This window comes from Coregonus lavaretus (assembly GCF_964263955.1).
Source record: "Coregonus lavaretus genome assembly, chromosome: 4".
Lineage (NCBI taxonomy): Eukaryota > Metazoa > Chordata > Actinopteri > Salmoniformes > Salmonidae > Coregonus > Coregonus lavaretus.
Window position 1 is genome coordinate 41,055,524 of NC_139991.1, and position 16,581 is coordinate 41,072,104.

Here is a 16,581-nt window from a genome sequence, read left to right on the forward strand (position 1 = left end):
AAACTGAGGTCATATCAAAGTTGTGTGAAGGATAGAGAGGTGGTCATGGGTTCAGAGAGCCCCTTTTTAAATTGTGATTCAACAAAAAGTACAACTGTTTTAGCTCTCTTGCATACAAATGACCCATAAATAAGGGTGATAATGATGAACTACCGGAAAACAAATCAATGGCTTCATCCGATACAGCCAGTGAGTGAGTTAATCGGTCATCATTTATGTTTGCAGTTTCATTCATTCAGCAGCTCCATCTTACCTGTATAAGCTTTTTGGCACACTCCTGATGGTTATTTTTGGCAGCAAGGTGTAAAGCACTAAAACCTGAGGAGTAAAAGACATCCTGGTGAGATATCTTCCGTTGCAGCCTCAGTTTAATTAAACTCCCTGCTGGTCTCACGTCAATATCTGTAACCACTAGCAGTAGAATCATACTTGAGAAAAGCTTCTGGGCAGATTAGTTCTATAGGTGAGTGTTCACCTACAGTATGTTCAGGATATATTCACATGTTATGGGGGTGATTTTTCTTTGAGTGGACGGTCGGGGGGCATAGTTATAAATAATTTGTAGGCCGCAAGAATCCCAAACAAATATAGTATTTGACAAAAACAGAATAATTTCAAACCTTGATTACACTTGGACACGATAACATATACCTCTCTATTTATGCGTGGGAATACTTGGGAACATATGTCATACATTAAAATCACTTTGAGATGACTTCCTGGTGATTTTGTCTTGTCTTATGTCCAACAACAGATTTTTGAGGTGCCAAATAAAATCACCTATTGGGGAACCCTGAGGTATGCAGTCCACTAACCTGAGGTGTCTATGACTGATGTGTCCACTCCATGGGCCAGGATGACTGCCAGACACTCAGTTTGACCACGGGTGGCAGCCACATGGAGACTGTATGGGGAGAGACAGGACAGAACAACAAGATGATCAGTCTAACACAGTGGAACGGTACAGTGGGGGTTAAACATGTCATTGGAGGAATAAACAGAAAATACAGCATCTAGGCCATCACGCAGACTCACAGAGCTAACACACTCACGCAGAGCGAACACAGGCAGCCGCATGGCCTCTAGGACCAGTCAACTCAAGAACATGACAACAGAGCAATTACCACCGCAATAGAGGATGTCTTCCACACAACTATGAAAGAACATGATTGAAAAAGGAAACAGCATAGCAGATTCCAGATTCCAAGCATTCTGGTGCACTTTTCTGCCAAATTGCTTTGACTGATCCAAGGACGTGTGAGAGAAATATTGAAGTAGTCAGACTGAGTAATCATCCAAGTGTGTTTGCAACTGTTAATACTCAGTTCTGCTGTGAAAAGTTATTATTTTAATTGGAAGAGATAGCAAAACCATTTCTTTCAAATAGTTTTTTGGAACACAACCGATTTTTTTATGAACACAGATGATCTAATATAGGAAAATTGGGATAAGCAAGTGTTTAGATAAATGAAGTGTCTACACTATTTAATAGAGCTTACATAGTGTATCTGCTTAAATGAATTACCCTCAGAATGGAAAGGCATTAATCAAACACACTTGCCTGACTAACATGTTTGATATGCCTAGAACAGACTGATAACATTAATTCACTCTTTTCTCTGTGTATATCAATGATGTTGCTCTTGCTGCTGGTGACTCTCAGATCCACCTCTACGCAGACGACACCATTTTGTATACATCTGGCCCTTCATTGGACACTGTGTTAACAAACCTCCAAACGAGCTTCAATGCCATACAACACTCCTTCCATAGCCTCCAACTAAATGCATGCTCTTCAATCGAATGCTGCTGGCACCCGCCCACCCGACTAGAATCACTACTCTCGGCGGGTCTGACCTAGAGTATGTGGACAACTACAAATACCTAGGTGTCTGGTTAGACTGTAAACTCTCCTTCCAGACTCACATTAAGCATCTACAATCCAAAGTTAAATCTAGAAATCGGCTTCCTATTTCGCAACAAAGCCTCCTTCACTCATGCTGCCAAACATGCCCTCGTAAAACTGACTATCCTACCGATCCTTGACTTCGGCGATGTCATTTACAAAATAGCCTCCAACACTCTACTCAGCAAATTAGATGTAGTCTATCACAGTGCCATCTGTTTTGTCACCAAAGCCCCATAGATTACCCACCACTGTGACCTGTACGCTCTTGTTGGCTGGTCCTCACTACATATTCGTCGCCAAACCACTGGCTCCAGGTCATCTATAAATCACTGCTAGGCAAATCCCTGCCTTATCTTAGCACATTGGTCACCATAGCAACACCCACCCGTAGTATGCACTCCAGCAGGTATATCTCACTGGTCATCCCCAAAGCCAACACCTCCTTTGGCCGCCATTCCTTCCAGTTCTCTGCTGCCAATGACTGGAACGAACTGCAAAAATCTCTGAAGCTGGAGACTCTTATCTCCCTCACTAACTTTAAGCATCAGTTGTCAGAGCACCTTACCGATCACTGCACCTGTACACAGCCCATCTGAAATTAGCCCACCCAACTACCTCATCCCCATATTGTTATTTATTTTGCTCATTTGCACCCCAGTATCTCTATTTGCACATCATCTCTTGCACATCTATCATTCCAGTGTTAATCCTAAATTGTAATTATTTTGCACTATGGCCTATTTATTGCCTTACCTCCATAACTTGCTACATTTGCACACACTGTATATAGATTTTCTGTTGTATTTTTGACTTTATGTTTTGTTTACCCCATATGTTGTTTTTATCGCACTGCTTTGCTTTATCTTGGCCAGGTCGCAGTTGTAAATGAGAACTTGTTCTCAACTGGCTTACAGTGAGGGAAAAAAGTATTTGATCCCCTGCTGATTTTGTAAATTTTCCCACTGACAAAGACATGATCAGTCTATAATTTTAATGGTAGGTTTATTTGAACAGTGAGAGACAGAATAACAAAACAAAAAAAACAAAAAAACGCATGTCATACATTTTATAAATTGATTTGCATTTTAATGAGGGAAATAAGTATTTGACCCCTCTGCAAAACATGACTTAGTACTTGGTGGCAAAACCCTTGTTGGCAATCACAGAGTTCAGACGTTTCTTGTAATTGGCCACCAGGTTTGCACACATCTCAGGAGGGATTTTGTCCCACTCCTCTTTGCAGATCTTCTCCAAGTCATTAAGGTTTCGAGCCTGATGTTTGGCAACTCGAACCTTCAGCTCCCTCCACAGATTTTCTATGGGATTAAGGTCTGGAGACTGGCTAGGCCACTCCAGGATCTTAATGTGCTTCTTCTTGAGCCACTCCTTTGTTGCCTTGGCCGTGTGTTTTGGGTCATTGTCATGCTGGAATACCCATCCACTACCCATTTTCAATGCCCTTGCTGAGGGAAGGAGGTTCTCACCCAAGATTTGACGGTACATGGCCCCGTCCATCGTCCCTTTGATGCGGTGAAGTTGTCCTGTCCCCTTAGCAGAAAAACACCCCCAAAGCATAATGTTTCTACCTCCATGTTTTACGGTGGGAATGGTGTTCTTGGGGTCATAGGCAGCATTCCTCCTCCTCCAAACACGGCGAGTTGAGTTGATGCCAAAGAGCTCGATCTTGGTCTCATCTGACCACAACACTTTCACCCAGTTCTCCTCTGAATGATTCAGATGTTCATTGGCAAACTTCAGACGGGCATGTATATGTGCTTTCTTGAGCAGGGGGACCTTGCGGGTGCTGCAGGATTTCAGTCCTTCACGGCGTAGTGTGTTACCAATTGTTTTCTTGGTGACTATGGTCCTAGCTGCCTTGAGATCATTGACAAGATCCTCCCGTGTAGTTCTGGGCTGATTCCTCACTGTTCTCATGATCATTGCAACTCCACGAAGTGAGATCTTGCATGGAGCCCCAGGCTGAGGGAGATTTACAGTTATTTTGTGTTTCTTCCATTTGCGTATAATTGTCACCTTCACGCCAAGCTGCTTGGCGATGGTCTTGTAGCCCATCCCAGCCTTGTGTAGGTCTACAATCTTGTCCCTGACATCCTTGGAGAGCTCTTTGGTCTTGGCCATGGTGGAGAGTTTGGAATCTGATTGATTGATTGCTTCTGTGGACAGGTGTCTTTTATACAGGTAACAAGCTGAGATTAGGAGCACACCCTTTAAGAGTGCCCCTAATCTCAGCTCGTTACCAGTATAAAAGACACCTGGGAGCTAGAAATCTTTCTGATTGAGAGGGGGTCAAATACTTATTTCCCTCATTAAAATGCAAATTAATTTATAACATTTTTGACATGCGTTTTTCTGGATCTTTTTGTTGTAATTCTGTCTCTCACTGTTCAAATAAATCTACCATTAAAATTATAGACTGATCATTTCTTTGTCAGTGGGCAAATGTACAAAATCAGCAGGGTATCAAATACTTTTTTCCCTCACTGTACCTGGTAAATAAAGGTGAAATAAAAATAAATAAATAAATGTGTAATTAAGCATTCTCCAACAGCTTCCTCTGTGAGCCCACATTTCAACACCAATAACACTTCCTCAGGACATCAATTGCAAGGTCAACAATTATTATTAATTTATGATAACAAGCACTAGTGGAAGGGCACAATTTAACTCCTAGAAAACGATAAATCAATATTAATTTAAGAAAATGGCTTTGTTCTTGCAATTACACATCATGTAATGAACTGAATTAGTTACATTTTCCTAATGTATTAGGCTACATAGGACACATACACACCAACAGAGTTATCATGTGATTGTCTGTGTGTGTGTGTGTTTTGCAATAATAATAATAATAATAATAATAATAATAATAATAATAATGAGAGATCTTGTGCTTTCAGACACTAGCAGTTTCCATCCATTCCAGTCATGATGCACTAATTAGAAGTCTCCAGTATCTCCATGGCAACATTGGCTGTTTGGGAATGCCATGCCAGTCAGTGTGTGACCTTCTGGGAAACCTGGGAAGGTCAGGGATGTAAACAATGGTCTCCTCGTACGAGTGACATAAAAGACACGTGTAGTGATGGGAGAGGGGAAATCGCTAGTTACATATAGCAATATTATTTTTGGACGATATTATATAGACATTTGACTCAAAGTATCGATTTCTAAAAAAATATATTATAAAACATATATTTTTGGCTTCTGTAGTTAGCATTAGCTAGAGCTAGTTGGCTGTACCTGCGCCAAAACTCTGGTAGTTTTCATCCTATAGCTTGTTCTCCATCTTCTTTTTAAATAGTGAGTCAACATGTTTTCAGCCCTTTTATTTCCCTGTCTGATCAAAACTCGTTCTCATGCTTTCTCTTGTCTCTCTGCAGCAGACATATAGTGAGCAATATTTTTGGAACATCAAATCGCAATAAAATCCCAGTTTCGAATCGTAATACATATAGAATCGTGAGAATCGCAATACATATCGTATCGGCAACTAAGTATCGTTATAATATCACAAGCATTTCGCTACATCTGCTAAACATGTGTATGTGAAAAATAAAATTTTATTTGATTTGATATCGTATCGTGAGGTCCCTGGCAATTCCCAGCCCTAATTGTGTGGCTGGCTGGTGTGAGCGAATCTCCCTCAAAGTAAATTACTAAATATATTTAGGTCAGTGGTGTCATCTTTCACTGGTCTCTGGCAGTGGTGCTCTGTCAGCAACTGTCAGAAAGAGGTCAAACATTAATTCTGTCCCTCTGCATTATCTGGTCCAGCTAGTAAGTGGGAGCATGGCTGTCACGTCCATTCAGAGCCTATAGAAATCAGGACAATATCAGGACACAATCACGCTTTGTGGTATTTGGGAGCTTGTTAAACACAAAGGAGACCATGCCCTACTCTATACAATGGGAATTATATTATTTTCAATAGGCTATCAATGAAAGGCCATAGATTCTCACAGATCTGTACACATGAAATGAGAGAAGGGCACAGGAATTCCTCTAGACATTCATATGGGTCTTGGCTTCGCCAAAAAAGTGTGTGGGGTGCATTTTATGAATCATTAGCTCACCAATTTAATCATTTCCCCATCATGAGTAACAATAGATGCCATTTAGACTTTAGCACATATTCATTATGGAATAAGAGGAAGGGCAAAGCAAAAAAAGATAGACAAAAGCAAGAAGGAAGAAAGGAGATATACGATGACAGTGATGCTCGTACAGATATCATTATATTATATGGTGCTATACTTAGCAATTCCTTGTCAGGTTACAGTTAATTAAGAACCAGTGATTTGTATTACTTTCTTTAACTTTCTCTAACCATGATAAAACCTCAACCTTATCTGACTCCACATTATTTATTCCCTCCTTCAACAGGGTATCTAGGGCAGTTCAGTTCAGTAGCATCTCCACTAGTGACAGGGACTATGGCTTATCGAGTTGAACAGTTGCCTGGGGCAATTCCATCATTATCAACTATTGTAGATGTGTCCTCATAGAACTGTGAGGGAATATCCATGTACTGCAACTTCTATTCTGCACTGAAACAGTATCAGTATTGGAGTTTTAGATGGTCCGGGGAAGAAGAGCAAATATGGGATTGATTCAAACAATAAACATTACTATACTCATATTCCAAATTGTCCCATAATTCAATTTGCAAAACCCACCTCCTAAATCTCCAAGCTGTCCCAATTCCCCGTTTCTAATCTGTGTGTGGCCCAGCACCATCCCTCAACCCTCGATACTCACGCTGACTTGCCCTCACTGTCCAGTTTGACCGCGCTGGCTCCTTTCTTGGTGAGAAGAGAGGCCACCTTCTCCACCTCCCCATGTTCCACAGCTGCCAGGAGGCGCTCATCGTTTTTGCTCCATTCATGGGCCTGAGGAGAGAGAGAACGAAACAACATCACAGAGGTTAATGCTTCTGATTCACAGAGTTGAATGTACCTACTACTCTACCACTACTGTTCACATCCTGTGTGGCAAAGACCACAGCCGCTTACCCATTGTAGACAATCAGCATAAAAGATGAGAGACGTCATAGCTGTTTGTTGATTTTACTCCACAGTGAACCTAGCTAACACAATTCAGCCTGTGAACGCGGCCAGCCGTGTCTCTCTGGTAACATCTAGTCTAGGTGATTATCCCATTTAGACTTAATCCTTAAGTAGGGAACTCTCAATTACATAACCTGAGGAACACAATTTAATTATAGCTTATAGGCATTATGATAGCTTATAGGCATTAGACAAGCTGCACCAGGAGGCTGTTTCAACACCATTTACAGAAGATTGTTTCACTTTTAACACATTTTTGGCCATGACTACCTTGGCTATATGGCACGACAGTCATTCAGTTCGAAACACTTAGGCCTATCCCATGTTTTCTCGCCTGAATCCATTGGATCATATTACTGTGAAAACACAATGCCTAGGGGAGCCAGCTTCCCTCTGCTCCTAACCCATGAAATAAATTGCTCAAATAAAAGCTTGTCTGCAGAGATTTTCAAGGGCATTCATTTTACCAGGGCCCAGGGGCCTCAATTATAAACCGTGTGTACATTTCTAACAAAATTCTGGCATACATGGAGATTCTAGATTTGCGTGCGCTACAAATAATTGAGATTTAACAAACTGTCGCATGCAACATATACGCATGTTTTCATTGATAAATCAGAGCCATATTATATTTCTGTGCTCGCGTTACAACCACGCCTGGAAAACGCCCTCCATTCACGTTTTATGGTAACATAAATCCCTCATTGGCTGTATGATTTGAAGATGTTGGAACTGGGCCATGACAGTTTCTAAAGCGCTATGGCAAATTTGATCACATTTCTGTAGAGGTGTGGGCAGAATGTTTTAATCTTCTACAGTGACTTTTTTCAACAAATTAGCGAGTGCCAGTGTTCAGCGAGTGCCAAACACTGGCCGTGAATTCTGCAAGATTAACTGTCTATTGAACAATTTAAAAGTAAACGCTACACTGCACACTCTATGCAAAAGACGAATTGTTGTTCAAAACAGGATATTTTGTCGCGCTGACTCGCGCTCCTATCGCACAGCAATACTGTAGCCTACCCATACTGTCATAGGCTACCGGTCCAGTGTTGTCAACTCCTCAGTAAGGAAAGTAGCTATTGGCTGTCCTAAAAGTCGCTAGAAGTCGCTAAATGACGTCATCGCCTAACTTGCATAATTGGCCATGTGCATGTAATTGTGAAAGGTTTGTGATCTTTTTGTGCGCACGCACCTTTGATAAATGAGGCCCCATGGAGTTGTTGAAATGACCCCAGAAAATGACTAATGTCCAAAAACGGGAGGATTGTTTTTCTAACTCGGCTACAGTCCATTTTCACAACGAATTGCCCTCATTTGTAATCCTGACTGACTGTCAAGACATACAGGGCTCCAGTCTGACCTCATAGTGGGACTGTATGTTCCCTGGGAGGTCACTGCCTGGCCAGGCCACACTGACTCTGTCCTACCCTGCCTGGCATGCTCATATGCTCGATGATAGTAGCCATCCACCCATTCACTTCCATCTTTTTGGATGGTTAAGGCACTGGCTTAACTGTTAGGATGATGGGAGGCTCAAACTGGAACGAGAGAGTTATGAAGGGAGAAAGTGAGTTATGAAGGGAGAAAGTGTATCTATTCTCTCCGCACTTGTGCGCGCACGCACACACACAGACAGACACAGAGACAGAGACAGAGACAGAGAGAGAGAGAGAGAGGAGAAGGAGGAGGAAAAGTAAGGTGACGTGAGTAGAGTGGGAACTCTGAAAGTCAACTCTACACGCAAGAGGAGGACTATCCATCAGTCTGACAGTCCGCCTCCCTAACAGGGAGAAAAATAACACTGAGAACACTCCCCAGTCAAGAAGCTTTAGCACTCCCTCCCACACCAAAAACAAACCGCACCAATGCTTTGTGACTTGTTGCATGACTCATGTACTCAGCTTTATGTGCTGCGCTGAAGGAAACTGTCTGCTCTGGTAGGTAGTATTAATTCAGTTTTATTTGAGGGCCAACCTACAATAGAAGTGTCATCAAAAGTCAAGATGTCTATCAGACATCAGTATATGGATGGTAGGAGATGATGGCTATTCCATTGTGTCCTTTCCTAAGCTATTTCAAAGCCAAGTTTCCGTTGAGGCTATGTTATTAGAGGAGGCCGGTCGTTTATGAGCTACTGGAACCGACACGCCTGGCACCGATGATCATACCACACTCATAGTCGCTTAGGTCACTCGTTTTGTCCATTCGAATGTTCAATCGAACAGTAACTGAATGCCTGGATGCCTGTCTGCCTGCTTTATATAGCAAGCCACATGACCCACTGTCTGTAGGAGCTAACCATTTTCGTGAAGGGGGTGGGGTACCTAATAAACTGGCCACTGAGTGTATAACGTCTGGAGAAAAACGCCCTTTGAAGGCTCCTACAGATGTCAAATATGATATATTGTACACTGTAGGAACAGAAAAAAGGTACATTGTCAAATCAACATTTCTAGCATTATGTACTCACGAAAATGAATTTATACTGCATGAATTTGTCCATGGGATGTGATTGAACAGTGGTGCCTACTGCTTACTGTGCTTATAAATGGATTTATCCCTTTCTGTTGTAGCACCATCTGAGCTGTGCTGGTGGAGGACTTGGTGACATGCAGTTTGTACACAGCAGGGGCCACAGCAGGGGCCAGGGGAAAGTAGAGCAGCAAAGCCAGCCCTGATTAGATACTGTAGAGGGTCCGGTGTGGCTGCTGTAGTCTCTGTCACTATTTTGGGTATGCAGCGTAACGAGACACGGCTCTGCAAGAGATTTGGGAATAGCCAGTGTTATTCCAGTCGGCTAGGCTATCTGCAGCCAGCTAGCTGAGGGTAGGGAAAAGGTCAAGCTGTAAAATACAGCAGCTCATCACATGCAATCTCCTGGTCATTGAATCTCTGATACAGTCAGGGGTGAAAGTAAGGCGGTACAGTCCGGTACGGTGTCCCGGAAAAATAAATAGTGGGGGTACGCCGTACTGGTAAAACATGAGCCTATCACAATAACTAAAACAAAATATCAAGAAAACTGTAGGCTATTACACCACTTTTTATCTTTACCGCATGTCAGAGAAAAATGCGAATGGACTTGAAAATGGGTGGCACAGCCTACGCTCCAAAATGCGATGTGGTTCGACGAGAACACTGACATTTTGCCAAGGCAGAAATGAGTGGCCGACACCGAGCCGTGTGTGGACAACAGGGGATGCATCAATTCTGGCCTAATGACAGTCGCCAAATGTCATTACACTTTTTGGTGTTTTGTGTAACAGATGTGTCTTTTCATTCACCACTGTTTGGAGGCTGGAAATATGTTGTGAGTGTATGAACGTGAGTGGGAAGCCTAGTAACTTTGAAGTGATTGTTTTACAAGCAGATGAAAACATCATGACGGGTTGTGTTTATGCCACAATAAAAGGTAATACAAGTTAAAATGACAAATCTTTACGACTAGGCCCACAGAGATCCTACTGAATTAATAGGGATTCTATGTGTAATTCTATGATTAGGCCTATAAAGAATATTGGTGCACATGCAAGCGCATATAGGTGGTCCTTCCTAACTCAGTTGCTGGAGAGGAAGGAAACCGCTCAGGGACTTCACCATGAGGCCAATGGTAACTTTAAAACAGTTACAGAGTTTAATGGCTGTGATATGAGAACTGAGGATGAATCAACAACATTGTAGTTACTCCACAATCCTATCCTAATTGACAGAGTGAAAAGAAGGAATCCTAAACAGAATGAAAATATTCCAAAACATGCATCCTGTTTGCAACAAGGCACTAGAATAATACTTCAAAAAATGTGGCAAAGCAATTCCCTTTTTGTCCTGAATACAAAGTGTTATTGGATTTGCCACAAACATACAACATATTACTGAGTATCACTCTCCATATTTTCAAGCATAGTTGTGGCTGCATCATGTTATGGGTATGCTTGTAATCGTTAAGGACTGGGGAGTTTTTCAGGATAAAAAAAAGAAACGGAATGGAGCTATGCACAGGCAAAATCCTAGAGGAAAACCTGGTTCAGTCTGCTTTCCAACAGACACTGGGAGACAAATACACCTTTCAGCTGGACAATAACCTAAAACACAAGGCCAAATCTACACTGGAGTTTCTTCCCAAGAAGACAGTGAATGTTCCTGAGTGGCCGAGTTACAGTTTTTACTTTAATCTGCTTGAAAATCTATGGCAAGACCTGAAAATGATTGTCTAGTAATGATCAACAAACTATTTGACAGAGCTTGAAGAATTCTGAAAAGAATAATGGGAAAATGTTGCACAATCCAGGTGTGGAAATCTCTTAGAGACTTACCCAGAAAGACTCACAGCTGTAATCGCTGCCAAAGGTGATTCTAACATGTATTGACTCAGGGAGTTGAATACTTATAATCTAATCAAGATAAGTGTTTTATTTTTCATCCATTTATTTTTTATTACAAATGTTAGAATTTTTCTTCCACTTTGACATTAGAGTATGTTGTGTAGATCTTGTACAAAAAATACAAATTAAATAAATGTTAATCCCATTTTATAACACAACAAAAATGTGGAAAGGACAAGGGCTGTGAATTCTATCTTAATTTTTAATACATTTCTAAACATTTCAAAAAACATAATTCTACCTTGACATTATGGGGTATTGTATGTAGGCCAGTGACAAAACATCTCAATTGAATCTATTTTAAATTCAGGCTGTAACACAACAAAATGTGGAAAAAGTCAAGAGGTGTGAAAACTATGAAGTACATATATATTTATATTCCGGACTCTGATATTGCTCGTTCTGATAATTATTTTGCGTGTATTGTTTTGTATTGTTAGGTATTACTGCACTGTTGGAGCTAGAAATACAGTTGAAGTCGGAAGTTTATATACACCTTAGCCAAATACATTTAAACTCAGTTTTTCACAATTCCTGACATTTAATCCTAGTACAAATTCCCAGTCTTAGGTCAGTTAGGATCACCACTTTATTTTAAGAATGTGAAATGTCAGAATAATAGTAGAGAAAATGATTTATTTCAGCTTTTATGTATTTCATCACATTCCCAGGGGGTCAGAAGTTTACATACACTCAACTAGTATTTGGTAGCATTGCCTTTAAATTGTTTAACTTAGGTCAAACGTTTCGGGTGAATTTTGACCCATTCCTCCTGACAGAGCTGGTGTAACTGAGTCAGGTTTGTAGGCCTCCTTGTTCGCACACGCCTTTTCAGTTCTGCCCACACATTTTCTATAGGATTGAGGTCAGGGTTTTGTGATGGCCACTCCAATCCCTTGACATTGTTGTCCTTAAGCCATTTTGCCACAACTTTGGAAGTATGCTTGGGGTCTTTGTCCATTTGGAAGACCCATGTGCGACCAAGCTTTAACTTCCTGACTGATGTCTTGAGATGTTGCTTCAATATATCCACATAATTTTCATTTTCATTTTTACCCCGTGCTTCACGGTTGGGATGGCGTTCTTCGGCTTGCAAGCAGCCCCCTTTTTCCTCCAAACATAACGATGGTCATTATGGCCAAACAGTTCTATTTTTGTTTCATCAGACCAGAGGACATTTCTCCAAAGAGTAAGATCTTTGTCCCCATGTGCAGTTGGAAACCGTAGTCTTTCTTTTTTATGGCGGTTTTTGGGGCAGTGGCTTCTTCCTTGCTGAGCGGCCTTTCAGGTTATGTCGATATAGGAATCGTTTTACTGTGGATATAGATACTTTTGTACCTTTTTCCTCTAGCATCTTCACAAGGTCCTTTGCTGTTGTTCTGGGATTGATTTGCACTTTTCGCACCTAAGTACGCTCATCTCTAGGAGACAGAACGCGTCTCCTTCCTGAGAGGTATGACGGCTGCGTGGTCCCATGGTGTTTATACTTGCGTACTTTTGTTTGTACAGATGAACGTGGTACCTTCAGGCATTTGGAAATTGCTCCCAAGGATGAACCAGACTTGTGGAGGTCTACAATTTTTTTTCTGAGGCCTTGGCTGATTTCTTTTGATTTTCCCATGATGTCAAGCAAAGAGGCACTGAGTTTGAAGGTAGGCCTTGAAATACATCCACAAGTACACCTCCAATTGACTCAAATTATGTCAATTAGCCTATCAGAAGCTTCTAAAGCAATGACATCATTTTCTGGAATTTTCCAAGCTGTTTAAAGGCACAGTCAACTTAGTGTATGTAAACTTCTGACCCACTTGAATTGTGATACAGTGAATTATAAGTGAAATAATCTGTCTGTAAACAATTGTTGGAAAAATTACTTGTCATGCACAAAGTAGATGTCCTAACCGACTTGCCAAAACTATAGTTTGTTAACAAGACATTTGTGGAGTGGTTGAAAAACGAGTTTTAATGACTCCAACCTAAGTGTATGTAAACTTCCGACTTCAACTGTAAAAGCATTTCCCTGCACCTGCGATAACATCTGCGAAATACAGTGCATTCGGAAAGAATTCAGACCCCTTGACTTTTTCCACATTTGTTACGTTACAGCCTTAAAACAGAAATACCTAATTTACATAAGTATTCAGACCCTTTTCTATGAGACTCAAAATTGAGCTCAGGTGCATCCTGTTTCCATTGATCATCCTTGAGATATTTCTACAACTTGATTGGAATCCACCTGTTGTAAATTCAATTGATTGGACATGATTTGGAAAAGGCACACACCTGTCTATATAAGGTCCCACGGTTGACAGTGCATGTCAGAGCTAAAACCAAGCCATGAGGTCGAAGGAATTGTCCGTAGAGCTCCGAGACAGGATTGTGTCGAGGCACAGATCTGGGGAAGGGTACCAAAAAATGTCTGCAGCATTGAAGGTCCCCAGAACACATTGGCCTCCATCATTCTTAAATGGAAGAAGTTTGGAACCACCAAGACCCTTCCTAGAGCTGGCCGCCCGGTCAAATTGAGTAATCGGGGGAGATGGGCCTTGGTCAGGGGGGTGACCAAGAACCCGATGGTCACTCTGACAGAGCTCCAGAGTTCCTCTGTGGAGATGGGAAAACCTTCCAGAAGGACAACCATCTCTGCAGCACTCCACCAATCAGGCCTTTATGGTAGAGTGGCCAGACGGAATCCACTCCTCAGTATAAGGAACATGACAGCCCGCTTGGAGTTTGCCAAAAGGCACCTAAAGGACTCTCAGACCATGAGAAACAAGATTCTCTGGGCTGATGAAACCAAGACTGAACTCTTTAGCCTAAATGCCAAGCGTCACATCTGGAGGAAACCTTGCACCATCCCGACGGTGAAGCATGGTGGTGGCAGCATCATGCTGTGGGGATGTTTTTCAGCGGCAGGGACTGGGAGACTAGTCAGGATTGAGGGAAAGATTAATGGAGCAAAGTACAGAGAGATCCTTGATGAAAACCTGCTCCAGAGCGCTCAGGACCTCAGACTGGGGTAAGGTTCACTTTCCAACAGGCCAACGACCCTAATCACACAGCCAAGACAATGCAAGAGTGGCTTCGGGACAAGTCTCTGAATAGCCTTGAGTGTCCCAGCCAAAGCCCAGACTTGAAACCGATTGAACATCTTTGGAGACCTGAAAATAGCTGTGCAGCGACGCTCCCCATCCAACCTGACAGAGCTTGAGAGGATCTGCAGAGAAGACTGGGGGAAACTCCCCAAATACAGGTGTGCCAAGCTTGTAGCGTCATACCCAAGAAAACTTGAGGCTGTAATCGCTGCCAAAGGTGCTTTAACAAAGTACTGAGTAAAGGGTCTGAATACATATGTAAATGTAATATTTCAGTTTATTTCATTTTATACATTTGCACAAATGTCTAAAAATCTGTTTTTTCTTAGTCATTATGGGGTATTGTGTGTAGATTGATGAGGAAAAAAACACAATTTAATAAATTTTAGAATAAGGCTGTAATGTAACAAAATGTGGAAAAAGTCTAGTGGTCTGAATACTTTCCGAATGCTCTGTATGTGTACGTGACCCAAAAAATTTGATTTGAAGATACAGACAGTCAGTAACAGACTCATTGGTAGTGCAGTAAGGGAGTGAGCCAGACAAAGATACAGTCCGTAATCGTCAGTCAGTGTGTAGTACAGTAAGGGAGTGAGCCAGCCAGCCAGCCAGATACAGACTATAGCGGCTGCAGCCAGAATGTGCAGGGGGGTAAACAGGGATTCCAGATGAATACAGAGACACAGTGCAGCTACTTTAAGTGGTGGCAGGCTTGCTCTGGTCTGCTCTGTTCTCCAACATCATTAAAGACCCCTCACTCTGCACTTCTGACAGACTGGGGTCAAAGTCCACATAAGCTTCCTGACCATTAGGCCTACACTGGTCTTCTCATGTCGGACGACTGGCCTTATTCACGTTTAGTAAATAGTCTATAAGAAAGTTGTTGATTGGAGCCTGCAAAAACATTTCACGGTTTCAAAGACAAGTTTCTCTGCAGTTCCAAACCACATCCACAGTTCCCAGTTCTCTTTCATTTGAACCCAGAGGTTGTCTGTGGAACTGTGGTTCCACCAGCATTACTTGAACTGCAGTAGAACGGAGAAGATAACAAAACATGAAAACACTACCATGCTCTAGGAGAACTAACCAAACAGAACACTGAACAATATCATGTGACTGTACGGTTTAGTGCGATAGATGAAACGGACACACAGGAGGTGGGCTATTGCTGCAGTGGAATGTGAATGCCTTAATAATATGCCATTTAGCAGACGCTTTTATCCAAAGCGACTTACAGTCATGTGTGCATACATTTTTACGTATGGGTGGTCCCGGGGATCGAACCCACTACCCTGGCGTTACAAGCGCCGTGCTCTACCAATTGAGCTACAGAGGATTGCTTAATAACATTACATTTGACAGATTTACAGTAGTGGATTAAGTGGAGTGGAATGCCATGCTCAAATTTCAAAGGGAGTGTCATTCCATGGAATGGATCAAATTAAAAAACCACTGTAATATGGTTGTGGCTGGATGCTGTGCCTCTGATAAAACTGCCATAAAATGCACAACAGTAAACCCCCCAAGGAAATGTGACAATAGTGCTTGCAAATGCTAGAGAATAGTAATACACACTTAATTTTTACCTTTATTTAACTAGGCAAGTCATTTAAGAACAAATTCTTATTTACAATGACGGCCTACAACGGCCAAACCTGGGCCAATTGTGCGCGCCCTATGGGACTCCCAATCACAGCCGGTTGTGATACAGCCTGGAATCATACCAGGGGGTCTGTAGTGACGCCTCAAGCACTGAGATGCAGTGCCTTAGACCACTGCACCACTTATATAGTACACTCACTCACCACAGTAAAACGTGTATGTATCAGCCCTTGCACATAAGTCATGCGAGGCACGAGACTCCTCCCTGCTCAGAGCTTAGTGCCAACTTATGGGGGACTAGTGCAGATTTACACTCAAAACAAATCTGGACCAATAGCTAACTCGGCATCCAGCTGAATCAGCCCCCTCCCAAAGAATGGAAACACTAGCTACAGATTAGGCCACTGTCCATCAGTAGAAGTACATGGATCACACTAGTGAAGGCATGGATCGACTTGGGCTGGAATATGCTCTTTTGTCTAACATGGAGACAGATGATCAGT

The 16,581-nt window shown here is 42.0% G+C and overlaps 1 protein-coding gene across 2 annotated transcripts in view; it reads right to left on the reverse strand.

The window, feature by feature from the left end:
• Positions 1 to 16,581, reverse strand: part of rai14 (retinoic acid induced 14) — a 48,796-nt gene that overhangs the window by 20,546 nt on the left and 11,669 nt on the right. For both annotated transcript variants that reach the window (XM_084159487.1, XM_084159488.1), the window contains exons 3-5: positions 6,689 to 6,819; positions 816 to 904; positions 254 to 318 (exon numbers count right to left, since the gene is read on the reverse strand). In XM_084159487.1, coding sequence (XP_084015613.1) covers positions 254 to 318; positions 816 to 904; positions 6,689 to 6,819 — 285 coding nt within the window. The remainder of the gene's footprint in view (positions 1 to 253; positions 319 to 815; positions 905 to 6,688; positions 6,820 to 16,581) is intronic.